This window comes from Nuphar pumila, chromosome 4, assembly GCF_984573655.1.
Source record: "Nuphar pumila chromosome 4, dmNupPumi1.hap1.1, whole genome shotgun sequence".
In the NCBI taxonomy this organism is placed as follows: Eukaryota; Viridiplantae; Streptophyta; class Magnoliopsida; order Nymphaeales; family Nymphaeaceae; genus Nuphar; species Nuphar pumila.
The window spans coordinates 136,457,061-136,476,607 of NC_143252.1; the positions used below are offsets into that span (position 1 = coordinate 136,457,061).

The 19,547-nt window shown below is 35.0% G+C and overlaps 1 protein-coding gene across 1 annotated transcript in view; it reads right to left on the reverse strand.

Moving 5' to 3' along the window:
* Positions 1 to 9,614: 9,614 nt before the first annotated feature.
* LOC149841210 (histone H3-like centromeric protein cnp1) overlaps positions 9,615 to 19,547 on the reverse strand; it is a 37,593-nt gene continuing 27,660 nt past the window's right edge. The window contains exon 7 of the mRNA XM_090003685.1: positions 9,615 to 10,005. Coding sequence (XP_089859811.1) covers positions 9,950 to 10,005 — 56 coding nt within the window. The 3' untranslated portion in view covers positions 9,615 to 9,949. The remainder of the gene's footprint in view (positions 10,006 to 19,547) is intronic.

A 19,547-nucleotide genomic window follows, 5' to 3' on the forward strand; every position in this document is an offset into this window, starting at 1 on the left:
AACTATATGAATTTATATCATGATATAATTACAAATGTGCTCTCATTGTCCTTATGCATATTAACTTAACAATATATACAAAGGTAAAGCATCACATATATGAAGCATAATCACGTATGAATCATGTGGTACTAAAACCAAGTCAACAAACCACCCAGGTGGTATCCCATGTGGTAAACGGGGTTGTTTTGGTAAGGATCCGCTTAACCAACTTAAAGAAATAAAACATGTCAACAAATAATCTGGATCCAGGTCCAATGAGGGATCTTTTGCAACCTATGACCCTTGCCAAAAACTATAGAGCCATTTAAGCTTCTTATCGTATCACATATTAAAATAAGCATTCAAAAAACAAGTTGAGATTCATATCTCGAAATTCGAATTCGTATGCGGCCAAATGCAAAACCCATGGATCCATCACAAAAACTGGACCAACAAAAACAATATTCAGTCCCACAAACCATTCATGGATCTCATAAAGCCAATATGGATTCATATGAAATATCCAAATTATCCTTAGATTGTAATGAAGATCACCATAAATCATAAGTTTTGAGCAAAATAAAATCTAAACATCAAGATTCTAAACCATTATAGGATTACCTTTACCAAATTCAAAATTCATCAAATTGACTTATGATATCAAGCATGAACACAAACAAATCAATAAGTTAAAAAAGACTGATCTGGATTTTGTAAAAGCAAATATCCTCAAACCTATTTATGGGTTCCATGTACAGCCTAGTTATGGTTCAATAGCCACCATATTGAATACGATGCAATAAATTCAATTCTCTTTTAACTGGACCCACTTTAGTTCAAATGGATCTATTGAGTTCGATCATGTGCAACTGGATCCAATCTAGTTTGACTGATCCAATCTGGTTTGTTCAGGTTTGTTGTACGATCCAATGCAGCTGGGAAAACATGGTGAAAATGGGGGCAATGTCTCCCCATTTTGTCCTTTCAAATTGAAAAAATGTATAAAATGTCTCCTCGTCATGGTTGTACGATCATGATGTTGCTACTTGAAATAGCACATATGGTCACAATAAGTTGCCATGACTGCTCGAGCCCACCTTTCTTACTGACACCAGACATTAATTGAATTGATCTCCGGAACTCCCGTTCTCCATGTCTCTGATACCATTATTGGAACTAGCAGGTTTCTAAACTGATTTGGTACCCAGTAGTGCAATTACATCCCTTCTTCCAAATATGAACTTTTAGAATCCTCTACCACTCTTTTTGTGTATAGCTTGTCATGGTCATGTCTTTATATAGGCAATAATTAGAAGATTGGATTAACTCAACGTTAACATGAAAACTAAGGACCCATTATAACAAGAAACTTCTCCATAGCCTTGATGGTAGGTAGCCACTATCGTATTAACTTCATATTAAAATGGTATAACTTTTACTTAATGGGCCCACCATTCCAGTGGCTCTTGAGTTCCACTTAGTGAAACCCTATGTCCTCAACTAAATCCAATACCTAGATCCAACAATATCGTCGGCGGCATGGTGGATCTCAAGGGCTTTATCAATGGAGGTTTGCACTAAGACCAGCTCGATTCATGCCCATCCCAATCATTGCCAATGACAACCTGATTTCACCTAGGCTTTTATAGTCATTTTGACACAATCTAGTCTTGCAAATGTCTTTAGCACGGTCATTTACTAAGAGTCAACTATTGGATCATATTTTTATGTTTCAAAAAAGTTGATGCATTTAAGATTATCGTCACCGAATAAACTTGTACACACGTTCGATTTTGAAAATCCAATAGTTGATTCTTATGGATCAAGTAGATCATATCTAGAGGTAAATGAGTTGAGTGCTTTTCTTATTCATGCTTGCCCCATTATCTTTAAAGCTATATATACGAGAGGGAGTAACTGCCAACAGGGTTGGCAGCCAACCCCGGCCAACACAGCAACATGGCCATCATGCACGTGTGTTGTCTACAGTTGGCAGAGTGGCATTGTGTGTGTGTGTGTGTGTGTATATATATATATATATATGGTAGTTCAATCCTATAATTCCATAAGTTTTTATTTGTATAAATCTAAACTCTAAATGGTAAATCAGACTATGCCCAATGTGATTACCATGGTTTATTTACTAAATTATAAGGTTTTATCATGTCCAATATGCCACACTATTTTATTTTTAAGACTATGAAAATCAATAACACACAATTCATGAAAATAAGAGTTTTAAAAATCCAAAAATTACCTGTATGGCAAAAAAATATCATGTTTCCCGAAATGCCCCATAATTTTCTAAATCCACCCTACATCCAAATTTGCAAATGCAAACTTCTTTAGGACCTTTTTACCCATCGCATAAGCGAACCTCTTAAGGTTTTCACGATATATCAGCGTGCCCTTCTGCTATAGCAAACTTTCACCAAAATGTAGATTAGCACGATTTTTTTTAAAACCTCACAAAGTTTGCATAATCAAATTTGTAAATCTTATGTAATTAAAACATGCATAATCTCACAAATACCAACTAAATTTGCACATATAGTATGACATTCATGAGATGCCATATCAACTTTCTTATAATAAGTGATTCTCAAGGAGATCCGCAAATATGTGATGATTTGTGCATATAACAAGTTACGTATTTTCAAAAATTTTGCACTCTGAAACGACCATCACAAACAAGGTATTAAATTCACATATATAGTATGGCATTCATGAGATACCGTGTGAATCTCCTTTTAGTAAATGATCCTTAAGGAGATTTGCAAATGTATGTGATCTATACAAATAATGTGAATTTTTGTGAAGTTCGCTTACTTAAATAACTATCACAAATAAGGTATTGGCAAGCAAATTTTTATAAATTTGCATTTTTGATAGATCATATATAGTTATTTTTTTCATTTTGTTTATTTTTTGTTTGTTTTTGAAAATAATCATAACCCTTTCCATCTATAACCCATAGCATTCTCCTTATCCCTTTACAGTGATTCTCATAAAATTTGCATTTTAACAAAGTTGCAGTATCCTTCTCATCGACTTCATCAGTTAAGTCAAAAGGTGAGTTTTATATAAACTATATATACATATTGTTTTATTTTATTTTAATTTTTTTTAAAGATATGAGCATTTAATAGCCTCATGTGTATTTGTGTTTGGTTGTTGTTGTGAATATTTTATTTATGTTTCTCTATATTTTATTTAATATTTGCCAACAAATTTATAGTTTAGGATATATATATAGTTATTGTAGAAGATTTGTATTTGTTTGCTTGTTCTTTACTTAATATTCAATGATTTTGTATTGATGTATTGGGGCTAGAGTTGATTGTGCAAGAGCATTGAATAGGAGTGAAGGGGTTATTGTGGGTAATTGGTTTTCAGAGTAGTGGTTGTAGGTAGTTATGTTAATTGAATATATGAAGTATATATGGATGACATTTTCTTACGTTATTTTTATTAGATGAATGATATATTGTGTGGTTGGAGCAAAGATTTAATGATGGCCTTTGAAAGAGTTAAAATATATTATCGTAGCATTAATCACCTTACTTGGAGATCTATAGTGACATCAAAAAAATAACTATCAAGAATTTATACTTTTGATGTAACACAAAATCAGATATATAAAAGAGTCAATGATCCTCCAGTATAGTTCTCCAAAATTAAATGGCCAGCATATAAAGATAGATGTCTTTGATGAAGATGATGCAGAATCAATGCTATTTAGTAGTGACATTTACTTAGTTGCTCACAAAGTTAAGAAGAATTGTTGCTTTCAAAGTTAAATAAGTAGTGAGAAATGATGTATAAGTAGTAGTCGATGAATAAAATGATGGGCGCCTTCTTTAGAATGTACATCTATCTCATATTCCATCTATCAAGCTCAGTCCTTTAGCGAACATATAATTGTCTCAAACAATAGACGATATTGATGTCATAAACATTGAGCTCAGGCATGTAGATGAGATGTAATTGCTCAAAACAATTAGGAATATAGATAATATATATGCAAGCAGTAAAGAACTTTCACGAACAATTGATGTTGCACAGGATCAGATGATGTAGAACTATGTGGGGATACCAGTGCTAGTGATTTTCATCACAATAATGTGGATGGCATACAACCTTTCAAGGCCAGTTAAAAGTTGTTGAACTTTAAAATTTATATTTAAAATGTAGGTGTGATGATAGATGTTATATTTTTATGGTTAATCCAGAAACTTGAAAATACAGGAATGTTGCATGTATGAAACCAAAGAAAGTGATATATACAATGATTTTTTTTTTGTTTATGCAATGGAATAATCAATTAGACAATAGAGAATCAGATGATATCAATGATAATTATATCATGTCTGTTGAGCCGAACACAGAAATGATAGAAGAATACTAAGACACTGATAACATGAGACAAATAATGGTGGGTAAAAATGATGCACTAATGATAATTGAGAAGTCAAATTCTTAGTACGTTTTATACACTACATGAGCATCTATTGAGCGTAGAACTATTTTATGTTTTTACACTAACAAGATGTGGTTTAATAGGTTATTGTTCAATGAATTCTCATATAATGAAGTGCAAAAGAAAATCATTGAAGCAGAGGCATTTCAGTTGAACTTAATTATTGTGAAAATTTTTAGCGGCTAACAACAAGCTCAAATGATAAAAAAAAAAATTCGAGATAGAAAACAAGAATGTGGTCACAAACTCATTAACCTTTTTTGCAAAATTTGCCTTGAATTTAGGTCACGATGAAAATTGTTAGTTGTTGGTTGTTTAAACAGATTTCTGAGTTTCCATTAAAGTGATGTATTTTCTATGATAAATTTCAGACACCTAAGTTTTTTGCCAAATCCATGCATCAAACCTACTTCTTACTTCATAGTAGGAAGAATCATGCAGTATGAAAATTTTCTTCTTTGATCTTTATGTTATGTTACAACACTAGCAGATGACCTGGGTGTAAACTCCTTTGAGATAGTCTTCTCAATCATCATATTGTAATAAACAAATTTATAATTTTCTACAATAACAAAACATAGAATATAAGTAAACCAGTGGGCAAAAGAGAAAGGACACAAGCTATTGATAAAGCATTGCAAAAAAACAAATAAAATACACTACTGATAATGTAAAAACTATAATCGTTAAAGAAACAAAAAAACAAACAAGATTTTCTAATCATGTTTATAATACAAGATACGCAATATATAAATAACCAAACTGCAGGACAGGGGCATACAAATCATTAAGGAAACAAATGATTTAGAATAACCAGTTAGATAAATAGATATTTACACACAAATGATTTAATCAGAAAAAATAAAATAAGCGATTAAACATGAAAAGATAACTTGAAAACCATTCAATTCTTTTACAAAATAATTAACTCCTGCCAATGTTTTAATTCAAGCCGCTGTTTCAAAAAAATAAATGTTTTAACTGTTAAATATGTGATTATCAGAATAACTCATCATCGATGGTGCCAAAAAACTCGACGATGAAGTGCAACAAATGAATTGCCAAAAATAGTTATGGAAAAGTACATTTGAGACCACAAAAAACCCTACTTCATGTGAAAAGAGCCCTGAGGTGTGGACATTCGGTTTTAAAAATTGAAGTGTCACATTTAATGCTCGTGTAAAAATCAATAAACAAATAGAAAATTCACATTGTATTCATCCTCAATGTTTGTGACATTTCACCAAATCCACAAAATTGTCAGCAAATTTGCAATGACTTATTTGCGAAGTTAGTACCTCATTTGTGATGGTCATTTTGGAGTGCAAACTTCATGGAGATTCGCAAGTTATATATGCGTATCAACACAAATTTGCGGGTGTCCTTAGGGAACTAAAATGAGGTTCGCATGGTATTTCACGAATGTCATGCAATATATGTGAATTTAGTAACTTGTGACGATCATTTCATAGTGTGGACACGAAAATTCGCAACATGTTATATGCGTAGATCGCTACATATTTGTCAATATCCGTAAGGATCAGTTATTAAAAAGTGGTTTGCATGATATGTCATGAATGCCATACTAAATATGTAAATTTAGTATGATATTTTTAAAGTTATACATTTTTCAGTTACATGAGGTTCACAAATTTGTTTATGCCAACTTTGTGAGGTTCGCAAAAAAAATCATTTGAATCTACATTTTACTGAGAGTTTATGATGCGATGAGAGTGTACCGATATATCGTGCAAACCTCAGGAGATCCGCTCATATGAAGGATAAAAATGTTCTAAGGAAGTCAGACATTTGCAAATTTAGACGTGTGGATTTCAAAAATTATGACACATTTCAAGAAATGTGTCATTTTTGGCATCCAGTGCAACCATTTTTTGTTTACAAATACTATAAAACATCATATTTAAGTCAACTTTAATACATGTAAATAATAAATAAAACATATTGAACATGATTAAAGGGTCAGATCTTGCATTTGGAGCTTAGTTCTATGCAAATCAATTGTATACCACCATAAACTACGATTGTACGATACCACCATAAAAGTACCTATATATATATATATATATATATATATATATATAAAGAGTGAGAGAAATGGGAACATGCTAAATGATGTTTAAAACATAGACACGGTGTTTGCTAAATTGGAATTATGTAAACTTGCAAAATATATAAACTGGTATGAATTATGATTTTCATCGGTTTTTGCAAATCTAGCCCAAAGATGCATTCAGTGTGGTCCAAATGCTTGGAATCTACCATTGGATCATTAAAATCGGATCAAGAAATGTGACTTTTTAGGCTTGAATATTTACAAAATTTTTGAGTAGTTGAATTTACGCCTTCAAAGACAATTCTTATATATTGTAATGGGATGATCTAAGAGTTTGTTTCTATAAAAACCAAGCATCTAGATTACATAAGTGAGGTAGAATTTTAGAAAAAAAAACTATAAAAATCTTGATGCATACCAATTTATATATTTTGTTGGTTTATATATATATATAGGGTGAGTGGTAGTGGTGCAACCCTTAGGTGCGCAACTACCAACAGACTCATATTGGCCATCCATCGCACCATGCACCCTTGATGAATGGCCAATGAAAAAATGCTGAAACCATATTTTTAGGCTTTAGCGGCAGTTTTTGACCACTAAAGGCCCCATTTTCCGGTAAGACCTTTAGCGGCTGTCAAAAACTAAAAGCACTAAAACACACAAAAGCACATTTTTAGCATTTTTTTTTAACTTTTTGCATTGGCCATCCATCAAGGCCTCGTTGGATGACCAGCATGAGTCCGCTGGCTGTTGCATACCTATGGGTTGCACAACTAGCACCTCTCTTTCTCTCTCTCTATGTATATATATATAGAGAGAGAGAACCGAACATATTAGGCTGCATTTCTCGTTCTGCCACATAGCTTTGAAGTGTATTGTGATAGATCTGAACCTGTAGATGTGTTTAGCATGCTCAATTTAGTGGGAAGCAACTCTTGGATCATGTTTTTTTGACCAAAAAAACATTTTTATGAGCCGGGAAAAATGGATACCTTCATACCCATTGATTTTGGATCACCAAAAAATCAGTACACAAGTTAGATTCTAGTGATCCAAAAGCCGGTTCTCACTAAAAAAACCTATAGATCACATCCACGGTGTTCGATGTGAGAAAAATACAAAAACCTGTGATTTTGAGGGTGCAAAATGGGGTAGAACGAGCACATTATATATATATATATATATATATATATATATATATATATATATATATATATATATATATATATATATATATATATATATACGTTACAAGCATCCATATGTTCAAACAATCTAGCAAATAGAAGTGAAACCCCAATGTTTGTGCTTTTTTCTCACATCTAACACCGGTTCCACTGATCCAAAAAACAACGGTTATGACAACATTGATATTTCCTGACTCATAAAAACATGTTTTTTTGTCACAAAAAGATGATCCAAGAGTCAATTTTCAATCAATCGAACAAGTGGAATACATCTATGAGGTTATTGTAGGTACAATTGTTTGTGCCCAATATAAACCCATACTGTAGCCAATCATAACCATATGTGTAGAAATAAATAAATGTATATATATACATTTATTTATTTATACACATATGGTTATGATTTACTACAGTGAATTGTAGGTACAATCTACTTAGCAAATGGGGCAGAATCTCCTTGTTGGGTTTTTTTTCACATCTAACACTAGATGTGATCTACACATTTTGTTTGAACCAGATTTTGGATTGCCATGATCCGACCTGTATGCAACGAAAAATCAATGGCTATGAAGGCATCGGTTTTTTCCAAATCATACAAACATGTTTTCTGTTGAAAAACATGATCTAAGAATTGTTTCCTACTAAATCAAGCATGCTGAAAACATCTGTGAGGTAAGATTGTGTTAAAACAACTAGCATCGTGAAATTCAAATTAGGTCGACAGTACAATCGGTTTTACTAAATATAAACCAATATAGATGCATTTGCTAAGCCGATCACACAGATTTTCCAAATGCATAGCATTACTCATGTACCATCTCCAGTATGTCCACTGCCTACATTTTAAATCCTACAAAAAACAAGCTGCGCAGTTTAAACATTTGCAATGGATGCTTTTTCTTATATAACCAAGGAAAACCCTCACTAATAACCACCAGGTCACTTAATGGGCCAGCCACCCTGCAATGTAAAAATTCAGGTTGAGGATACAACGACCCAACCTTACATGCCCCAACCATGATAAAGCGACGGCAGCCCCCATCAGCTAGCAGGATTTGATCCAGGCTCTTCAGCTTGACACAGGACCCCACTGACCACATGAGTAAACACCACGGTGGTTTTGACATGGATGTTGAAGATACACATTTGTCAATACTATTATGAAGTATTGGCTCCTCCAAATGCATAAACGAGTTGACGTGTAAATACAATTCTTGGACACCAGCACATCGTGAGAGCATAGGAGATATCCAACACTTGCGTGACAGTGCAACCATGCCGAAAATTTTAGTGGCATTCAAGAAATTAACAATATATGAATCATAATTCTGAAGAAAAGTGGACAGCACTGGTGTAGAAGCATAAATTTAAAGCTTTATTTCGAACATGATTGAATGATCATGCAAACCATTTTCCACGTAATTTCCTATTTTTCTAAAGAAAAAATAATGTCAATCCAATAAACTTCAGATCCTCGCCCCAAAAATTGATCTCACAATGATATCTTAATTTGATGTCCTTGTTTAGAATTCTTTTCAATTTATCACGATAGTTGGATACTATATTAAAAAAACTTTAAACGTGCAAAAAATTCAAAATATTGTGATATTTGGCACTAAGGTGGCTGTTTAGAATGTTTCCACATGATCTTAAGCACCCCATCAAATCTTAAATGAAACATGCGTGATACAATTACGGTAATGATTACATTAAATATAGGGTTTGAAGAATATGCTTCTTATGAGGAAATAAACTTGCAACATAGAACTCAATTGAAATCTCATTAGACTATAGGGAGAGTACAGTCTTCATTAGAAAATTTCAATGAAATGAAAAGAAAGCTTCTCATGCATCCTTCAACTTGGGTAGGTAAATATAATCTAATTAACATTTAGAAAGAGTAAGATTCCGGCTACTTTGAGGAAAATCCAAACACCGCAAAAGAGCATCTGATAGAAGGTTATACCACACAACAATTGGAGCTGAAAGCCCTGAACATGAATGCCACCCTCCTTAGAATGATGAAAATGGGTTAAACCGCACCCTTGTTATCACAATATACAAGCTTTGACGAATATGCACTTCAAAGCTGCAACTTGACTATGAAGACCAACATGCTACAATGTATAACTCAAGTCCTCAGTGAGGAACATGTCAATCACTAAGCAACAAATATGAGAAAGCTATTTTCCATCCAACGTACAAATTACAAACTAGCATCTCTCACCATGGCCTTGTTCTCCCACCAAGTCGGCGTGCAAGCTGCCAATCCTTTACCACTAGAAAACAAATGAACAAAGTTACTGTTAAAATTTTGAGCAGAATGTAGAAAGACATAATAGGAAGCAAAAATGGTTAGCCAAAACAGATGCATGATTCTGAAAATGTCAAATAATGGCTTCCCAACAAAAGAAAGTTCTGCACATATTATAAAAGAGTCCAAAGTTCAAACTTTAACATTCTGGTTGTCAAATGATAATATACTTGATACGACCTATTCACAAAGTCCATCCAGGACTAATTAAACAGGAATCTCAAAGAAAGAGCCTGCAGTCCAACCGCAAACATTGCTAGATGAAAATATACTTTCTACAACAATCTAGAAACATTTCAACAAGAAATGTTGAAGATACCACAATAGAGAATTAAAAATGAGACAAAATCAGGAACCAAATGCAAATACCTTGTTGTGGGTACTTTGACCCTTCAAGTAGCAATTCACACAGTTTGGAAACCAATCCGTCTACAACAGGAAATATGTTTGCAGATGGGTGAGCATGATGAGACCAACCCTTGTAGATGTAGTTCAATATTCTGTATGTGGGATGGTTAGCTGGCAAGATAGGTGGGGTGTGGACCAGAGGGGAAGGAGAAATAAGAGAGAAGAGGATCAAACTATTTCTTCTGAGGATAACAAATTTGCAGTACACCACTGTGCTTCAAGCAGTGTTGGAAGAGAAGTGTAGAGTACTCACCCCCTCCATCATTAAAAGGCAAAGAATATTACCAACATAATGATTTTCAACATATGTTTTGAATCTCGTAAAAGCCTTAAAGACTTGGATTTATGTTTTAAGAAAAATATATATGTAAATCTGAAATAGGCATTCACAAATACACATAATAGCCAGACTCAAAGGAAGAATGTATAGGTGCAGTACCCCAAACATCATTATGAATCAATTTAAGAATGAAAAAAATTCTTTTATTACAAGAAGAAAATGGCAAATGAACATGTCTACCCAACTGACGGCCATATATAACTACTCAAATGATAAATCAATATGTTTGGAAATGAATCCCCTATAACAAAGAAAAGACATAGGCTCCCACCACAATCGCCCAATCTATAGTGTAAAGCATCAACATCACTATCTACTTTTGATAATGCCAAAACCTGAAGCTTCTTCACTGGATTATGGCATTGCATATGTGATCCATGTTAAGAAGTCCTTCAAGAAAATATAATTAGGGATAAATAACAAAAATTATTTTCATCAGCCATTTGAGACAGAAAAATCAGATTTACATGGAAATTGGTCACCAAACCAGATACAAATGGTAACGAGACCTTCAGAGACTTCCAGGTTTACAACACCGATATGACTGGTGGGATGCATCATACCATCACCTGTAATAATGGTGATTCTGCCTCGAAAAGGGACATGGTTCAGGAACAAATTTGAATTCCAGTCACATGATTGACAACTCCAGGAGTAAGCCCACAGAGTTTTACACTGCCCGGAGAGAGACCATAAGTACGGCAGGCAGAGCCAGCGTGGCTAGGTCTCTGATCATGGGGGTGGTTTCGCCGTGTAAATATCAAAAAAAAAAACTCCACTATCCATGTGCCACTCTGCAGAACTTTAAAGTCAAGGCCAAGCCCTCAAGAAAGTACTCAAAGTTGAAACTTTTACTCTGAGTGGTCTGTATCATATTCACAGAGCTGGCACTGTAGCTAGTTGGGTACCTTTATACTAGGAACTACAACACCCACATGTCTAGAACACTGATTTCCTGTGACATGAATCCAGAGTAAGAAACAGACTAAGACCAGCTTTGTTGTTGAAGTCACCTCAACACAAAACCCCCGCCCAGGATTTCCATACCACGGTCTGTAAAAATATAATTTTGAAACAACGATTATCCTCGTAGGCATTATTGGCAAAGCGAGCTCTTCCTCTACCTTTGCCATCACAATTGGGTACCTTTACTGTGAGTGGTCTGTATCATCATATTCACAGAGTTGGCACTTGTAGCTAGTTGGGTACCTTTATACTAGGAACTACAACACCCACAAGTCTAGAACACTGACAAACATCAATATTTCCTCTGTGACATGAATCCAGAGTAAGAAACAGATTAAGACCAGCTTTGTTGTTGAAGTCACATCAACACAAACACCCCGCTCAGGATTTCCATCACCACAGTCTGTAAAAATATAATTTTGAAACAACTATTATCCTCATAGGCATTATTGGCAAAGCGAGCTCTACTTCTACCTTTGCCATCACAATTGGACGTGGTTTGTGAACCCATATTGTCTATTGGTTGCAACACTCTATTTCTTCTTTTCTAAAATGCACTTTTATGCTAAAGAGAGGTGCAACTTGATGAAGGTCGGGTGACGAGGTGTAAACATAATGCTAATAGCAAAACTCATGAACTTATCTTCAAGACCTCATAACGCAAAATAAACCTTATCGGAATCTGTGACTGACTATTGTATTATTGTTAGTTGATCATATATATGATTAATTTTGTTGAAATATACAAAAACCAACTTCTCATCTTGCAATTCATCATCTTCCTGCAGATTTATAACATTTGCATGGACAGAGTTGTGCAACTCTTTCCATTGTAATGAAGTGGATCGAAACCGATGAATATGCAAGAACACACACCTCAATCAAGTGGGAACACTTGATTGAATAATCACACCACCCACACAAGGGTCAAATGAGAAAGTATATTGCATAGAAAACTCTCTTGAAAAAGAGATGATATAATACAAAGGCCATGAGGCCTATTTATAATACAAGAGGCTAAAAAGGAAAGCCAATATAGCTGTTGGGCTGCTCCCAACGGTCATATTTATGACCGTTGAGAGCAGCTCCAAGAGCTATATTGGAGCTGGCCCAACAGTAAAAACAAAAAATAATAAAAAATAAAAGTTAAAAGGTGAAAAAGGTTATAAAAAAAGTTAGCCCCTAATAGGCTGACGCCTATTACAGTGAAAAGACCGAAATACCCTTGCTGGGTATTTTGCTTACAATACATGTATATATATTTTAACACCCCCCCCTCAAACTCATGGTGGAACAATCGAGAATTTGCCAAGTAAGAAGTGATATCTTGGAGACGGAAGCGCGTTGGTGAAGAAGTCTGCTAATTGATATTCAGACGGAACATAGGGCAATGTGATGGTCTTTCTCAGGAATTCTTCACGAACGTAGTGGCAATCTATCTCAATGTGTTTCGTCCTCTCATGAAATGTATGATTTCTTGCAATGTATACAATGCTCTTTGTTGTCACAACATAATCTTGAAGGTTCTGCAATATGAACCCTCAAGTCTTCGAGAAGTTGTCTTAGCCACACTAACTCAGACGTAGTTGTCGTCATGACATGATACTCAGCTTCAGTGGAGGAGAGTGACACCTTATGTTGCTTTTTACATCGCCATGAAATTAGGGAGTCACCTACAAATACACATAAAGTAGTGGTTGAGCATCTATCATTGGCATCCCCTCCTCAATCAGAATATGAATGACTTCTAGTGAGGAGGAGGATGATAAAAACAAGCCAAGATTAATAGATTTTTTAATATATCTAACAATTCTCATTATAGCGCTCATATGCACTGTAGTGGGAGCATGCTGCAATTGACTAGCAGAATGAATAGCATGAGATATATCAAGACGGGTAATAGGAAGATAGGACAAAGCCCCAATCATTTGTCTGTAGGGCGTTGGATCTTTCAAGGGTTCTCTATCATCTTTCTTCATTTTGGCACTTATGACTTCCAGAGTATCGACCAATTTTTCATCTGAGTCCTGATCTTTCAACGATCTACGCTGCATATTTAGTTTGTGACAAAAAATAAGCACGATCTGAGTAAGCAACTTCTATTCAAAGAAAGTATCATAAAAAACTAAGATCTATCATATCAAAGTTGGCTTTAAGCACATCTTTGATATGGTTAACTCTCTGCTTATCATCTCCTGTGATTATCATATCATCTACTTAAAAAAGTAGGATCATCATTCCTGCATTAGAAGACCTAACAAACAATGCAGTGTCAGTAAAGCAAGATTTAAAATGAAGTTGTGTCACCACATTACTAAACCTATCATACCAAGCTTTGAGGGCTTGTTTCAAGCCATATAAGGCCTTATGCAATCGAAGAGTCTCCCCATGTGCTAAAGTCAGGCCAGGTGGAGGATCCATGTACACTTCTTCATCAAGATTACCATTTTAAAATGCATTTTTGACGTCCATTTGAAATATAGGTCATTTCCTAATCAGGATAAGGGTACAAACCTGAGTCTCCTTTGATGAGGTATTTCATTTTCCGCCCAATCAGGATAAGGGTACAAACATGAGCCTCCTTTGATGAGGTATTTCATTTTCCGCCCAATTAGGATAAGGGTACAAACCTGAGCCTCCTTTGATGAGGTATTTCATTTTTCACCCAATCAGGATAAGGGTACAAACCTGAGCCTCCTTTGATGAGGTATTTCATTTTTCGCTTAATCAGGATAAGGGTACAAACCTGAGCCTCCTTTGATAAGGTATTTCATTTTTCTGCCCAATCAGGATAAGGGTACAAACCTGAGCCTCCTTTGATGAGGTATTTCATTTTTCTCCCAATCAGGATAAGGGTACAAACCTGAGCCTCCTTTGATGAGGTATTTCATTTCCCGGTCAGGTTAAGGATTAAACCTGAGCTTCGTTTCTACACGAGGTATTTCCCGTCCCATCCAGGTTAAGGGCAAAACCTGAATCTCACTTCTTTTGAAGTAAAATTTTTTTCTTCATTCTTCATTTCATATCTACCATTTTCATCAGAGCTAATATTTTCATATCCAGTCAGATCCTTCTAACTGGGGCATTTTTATAGCCCAAATTTGGTGTGTTTTTCTTTGCCATTAAGCTCGTCTTCAAGCCGACTTAGTAGCAAAGAGGGACATCTGTAAACACCCTAAATTTTCCACATCCATTCTCAAACAATCCTCCTCAGGCAGTGCCAACCCTGTCAGGTCAGTGTAGGAGTTAAACCCCGAGTTAGTTTCAGAAAATCACCATTTTACAGATTTTTATTACGAAAATTACCATTTTACCCCTAGGTCATCCCAGACCCCAGTCAGTCGGAGTCAACCAAGCTCATTGGTCAGTTCAGAACAGTTAAAATATCAGTCATCTCAAGCTCATCTGAGCTCACAATGAACAGACCATTTTCATTTCTAACCATTCCTGCCAAAATGGGATCATTTCTTCAGAAATGAGCTCATTTCTCACTCGGATCCAAGTCAATTGTCTCTGAGTCAGTCATTCACAGTCAATCATGTTTTCCTGAGTCTAACCTGAGCTCACCAGAAGTTCAAGTGCTCCAGTTTCAGTTCAAAACCATTTCCTAGTGTCTAGGAGCCCATTTTAGCTCTTTCAGGTGAAATTGAGATGAGTTCAGTCAATTGAGCTAGTGTTCAAGCTTTGATTTTCGTTCATATCAGTATTAGTGACCTTTGTTCTAGCTCAAACCCAACTCAGGTTCGTAATTTACTTCGCTCCAGTGACCATTCCGTACCATTTCCTTAAAAATGGCAGCTTTTCTTGAAAATTCAGTCGAAAAGGTCAGTTGAGTCAGTATCATTGTCAGCTCATTGGAGTTCTGAAACTCTAAATCCCAACTCAATCTAGCTCATCTCAGTTCAATCCAGCTCGAACCCTAATTTCCAGTGTCATTCTAACCCAGTAGACTCCAGAAACCATTTCTTCAACCATTTTGCAAATTTTATCAGTTTTTAATGCTTTTTAAACTGGTAAAAGTGTTAATCGGGGTTTAAAATCCAAAATTCTTCATTCAGGGTCTGCATTTTGCATGTCATTTCTCATCATTTCATATCATATCTCAGCATTTCATAACATTTCATCACATTTCATTTCATTTTCGAAGTCCAGAACTCCAGTTTTATAAATTTCAATCTAGATCGAGTTTTAAAAGCTTTCAGAAATCAATTTCAAACCTCGGGTTTCCAAAATTGACATTTTTACTCCCAGGAGTCTAAATTTGGAAATATTTTCCCAAGAAAACTAATCTGGATTTATTTCAAACACAAATTTTTGAACTCTACACTGGATTTGCTTCACAACGGGCTATTGAACTTCAAAATCCGAGCTCGTTTCAAAAACTGTCAAAAATAGCTCGTTTCGTTTGGAAATATTTTCTCAAGAAAAACAATCAAGATTTCTTTCAAAATTAAATTTTCAAATTCTACATTGGATTTGCTTCGCAACGGGCTATTGAACTTCAAAATCCGAGCTCGTTTCAAAAACTGTCAAAAATAGCTCGTTTCGTTTGGAAATATTTTCTCAAGAAAAACAATCAAGATTTCTTTCAAAATTAAATTTTCAAATTCTACATTGGATTTGCTTCGCAACGGGGTATTGAAGTCCAAAATCCGAGGTCGTTTCAAAAACTGCCAAAAATAGCTCGTTTTGTCTAAAAATAGATTTGAAGCATTTTCTCGAGAAAAACAATCTGGATTTCTTTCAAAATTACATTTTTAAATTCTACACTGGATTTGCTTCGCAACGACGTATTGAACTTTAAAATCCGAGCTTGTTTCAAAAACTACCAAAAATAGCTCGTTTCGTTTGAAATTTTTTTGAAAAGACTATTTTACACCTCTAATCGTCAAAATGAATTTCAAAATAGGAATTTGGACCCGCTTTGAGATGGCCCATTCATTTACATTTCTACTTTATTAAAAAAATGTTTCTTTTTATTTGTTTGTTATGTTTTTATTGATTTTTATTTTATTTTTTTTTTTATTTTATTTGAGAGAGGAGGTGGGACCCACAAGGTGGTCACCTAAGCCTCTAACCCCTCTTTCCATTTTATTCCTCATTTTTCTTTCCCTTTTCCTTTTTCCCTCCTTTTCTTTCTTTCCTTTCTTTTTCCCTTTTCTTTCTTTTTCTTCCTTTTCTTCTTCCTCTTCTTTCCCTTTTCCTTCTTCCCTTCCTTCTTTCTTTCTTTTTCCCCAACCTCCAACCCATTCACGTAAAGGGGGGATTTCCTTTTTCATTAGGTCATTAAGACCTAGGTTAGAGGACAATTAAAACCTAAGTTTAAAAACAAAAAAAAAGAAAAGAAAGGGGGAGAACGGTTGTCTCTTCTCTAACCATTCTCTCTCTCTCTCTCTCTCTCTCTCTCTCTCTCTCTCTCTCTCTCTCTCTCTCTCTCTCTCTCTCTCTCTCTCTCCCCTTGGCTGCTGCAGCCTCTCTCAGCCCAGCCTTTGCAACCTCCAGCAGCACCTTGGCTTCAGCCACCACAGCAACCAAGCTTCCTCCTTCACCCCCATCTTTCCCAGCCGGTGCTTCCTTGGCAGCTCCTCCGGATTCAAGCTATCAGCAGCAACCTCCATTGCTCCACCTTCACCACCTCCACAGCAGCATAGCAGCTCCAACATCTCCACCACAGCTTCAACACCCCCAGCACTTTGGAAGCCTTCTCTGCACTCGGTTCCAGCCACCTACAACAGCCATCATCAAACTCCATCTTGCTACAACCACCTCTTCCAAGAGCTCCTCTAGCCGGACCCCTACCCAGCTTCAACCACCTTCACACCCAATAGCTGGTCCAGCATATACAAGGAAAAATCCCTTTTCAGTTGGTGTGATCTTCCTTCAATTGGTGCAGCCTCCTCCAATTGATCCAAACTAATCCAAGGTAAGATATTCATTTTGTTTTTTTGTTTTTTTATTATTATTATTTTCATTTGTTTTCCTTGTTTCATGTTGTTGCTATTGAGGGAAAATGATCCGTCCAATCAATGGACCAGATCCTCCCTTCTCATAGCCATAAAAATAAATATGATTTGTGTCTCCCTGAATTTTTCATGTTTCATTCCATGTTTTAGATAAATTTTATGTTTTATGTATTGCATTTAGTCTCATTTCTCCGTTTCTTGTTATTTAGCTCAATTTAATTGATAGTTCATCATGTTTTATTTTAGATATCCGCTTTAGCTATGATTTCATATAAAACTTTTCGTTCAAAAATCCTAAAACTTTTGTGATAGTTACAATTATCTGTCTGTGATATCATGCAAAAAAATTGAAATCCATTTGAGCTTTACATCCCTATTAAACAAATCAAACCCAATATCGGGTTTTCTGTTTTTTTGAATTTCCAGTTTGCGTTTTAGCAGACAAGAACCTCCGGTACCACCCTCGTGGGAGATCCGGATCATCCTCCAAAAATCACAGTAGATTCATGATTGAATCTACTAATGATCTGGAAATTTTGAGGTTCTTCAAGTTAGTTTTGACCTATGTAAAAAATCGGATTTCCCAGCTCCCTGGGAAAATCTCGATTTTCCTTCGTGAGGGTATAGACAGACCCTAATGCACAGAGTTCACCCAATCAGTAGCCTGTATGCAAAAACTTTCAACATGAAAGTTGTTCCTAACATAATTTCCTATCATTTCCCAAAATTTGGGAATTTTTGGATCTGTTTCATTGTTTTTCCAGGATTTTCCCTTTCTGTCTAACAGATTCCAATGTCCACAAATCTCAGAGATTTAGGTCTCTGATAACAGCGTGCCCGTTTACAAACTGTAACCCAAATCCCAGTTCTGTAAAAAGACAAAATTTCCATCTGTTTGTCAGAAACATTTTCCCATAATTTCAGACTTTTTCTCATCTGTTTACTATTTTTCCCACATTTTCTACCAAAACTTGTCTGTTTCCTTCATTTACTGGAGTCGCCGGATTCCGATCCGACTTGCCGGAGTAGCACAGCTCCGACCATAGGTCAAAACCAGAAAGTGTAAAAAGAAAAAATTCTTTCCTTACTGTCCTCTGTCACCCCATAAAATTTGGGAAATTTATATGAAAGTTTGATATCCTAAATGCCCTTTAGAATCAACATTTTAGGCAAAAATCAAAAAATTTAGGGTTTTTACTTAAATTTCCATATTTAAAAATACAAAAAAATAGATTTTCGAGCTCCATTCTATTTTTAGGGATATTTTAGGTGTCCATGCCAAATTTGGCTTAATTCCAAAATTCAATTGCTCCATGTGTTAGTTTATCTTTAAATTCAGAAGCGAAAATCAAACGAAAATCAGGTTAAATTTGATATTTTATGATATTTTCGTCATTTAAAGGTTTTATTCATGTAAATTAGCATGTAGAATCATATTAGGGTTAATTTCAATGTCATTTTCATTTCACATTTTCCATTTTTGCAAAATTTATTTCAAAAAACCCTGGTTTCAAGGCCATAGTCTTGTTGTCGGGGGTATTTTGGTCATTTTGACCACAATTTCGAAATTTCAATTTCTAATTTCATAAATTTTCATGCATATCATCATATTTTATCATATTATGTTTGATTTATTTCATTTGATTTTCAAAATTCCAAAATTTACAAAAAATCTTTCAGAAAACACTGATTTCAAGGTCATCAGGGGTATTTTGGTCATTTTGACCCCAATTTCGAATTTTCAAGTTTATTTTTAAAATTTATTCATTATTTAACATGTTTGTATCAAAGGGGGTATGAATTTGGGTTTATATCTGAATAATATCCGAT